The sequence below is a fragment of the Haliaeetus leucocephalus genome, unplaced genomic scaffold, assembly GCF_000737465.1.
Source record: "Haliaeetus leucocephalus isolate CR32 unplaced genomic scaffold, Haliaeetus_leucocephalus-4.0 Scaffold162, whole genome shotgun sequence".
NCBI lineage: Eukaryota > Metazoa > Chordata > Aves > Accipitriformes > Accipitridae > Haliaeetus > Haliaeetus leucocephalus.
This window is the reverse complement of record NW_010972598.1, coordinates 16006395-16007112: the sequence shown is the minus strand read 5'-3', so window position 1 is coordinate 16007112 and position 718 is coordinate 16006395. Positions and strand designations below refer to the sequence as shown.

Here is a 718-nt window from a genome sequence, read left to right as displayed (position 1 = left end):
CCCAAAACACCACCTCTGCCCCAGCAACTGCCACCACACACAACCGAGGCATGGCATGGTGGGCTGTAGCATGGCATGACATCGTGTGGCATGGCGTGACAGGGTCTCACATGATGTGGCACCGCATAGCATGGTGTGTAGTGATGTGGCGTGGCGCCTTACCACGCCGGGCGGCCTTACCACGCCGGGCGGCCCCACCGCGCGCTAATTGACAGGAATCGGGTCCAATTGACGAGGCCGCCGCTGGTGCCGTGACGACCCGCCCCACCCCCGGCGCCCAGCGAGCCCCGCCCCATCCCGGGTCCCGCCCAGCCCCGAGCCCCGCCCTCCAGTGAGTTGGGCTGCCGGAGGGGACGCGTCGTCACCGCCTCCCTGCCCGCCTCTAGCCAATCACGGCTCTTCTCGCTCGCCGGCCCCTCTCGGAGCCGGCAGTTTCGCACTCCCATTGGTCGGTTTGAAGAAGGCGGCGGCCAATGAGTTCGGCGCGGCCGTTGGTGGCGGCGGGTGGGTAGTGGGTTTTGCAGAGGCCAGTGCCCGGGATGGATCGGGCAGGGGCGGCCGCGCAGGGTGAGTGGTCGGGGGGTGGCCCGAGGTCCCGTGGAGTGGGGGGGACCCTGTGAGGCCGGGGGTGCCGGGGGGCGCGGGTGCTCCAGGGGCCCCGTGGGGTTGGGGGAGAGTGGAGACCTGGGGGCCTGTGGGGTGGGAGGTGATGGGGAAC

The 718-nt window shown here is 70.5% G+C and overlaps 1 protein-coding gene across 1 annotated transcript in view; it reads left to right on the top strand.

Moving 5' to 3' along the window:
- The first annotated feature begins 531 nt into the window (after positions 1–531).
- Positions 532–718, top strand: part of CKAP2L (cytoskeleton associated protein 2-like) — a 7183-nt gene continuing 6996 nt past the window's right edge. Inside the window, exon 1 of the mRNA XM_010563036.1 lies at positions 532–567. Coding sequence (XP_010561338.1) covers positions 540–567 — 28 coding nt within the window. The 5' untranslated portion in view covers positions 532–539. The remainder of the gene's footprint in view (positions 568–718) is intronic.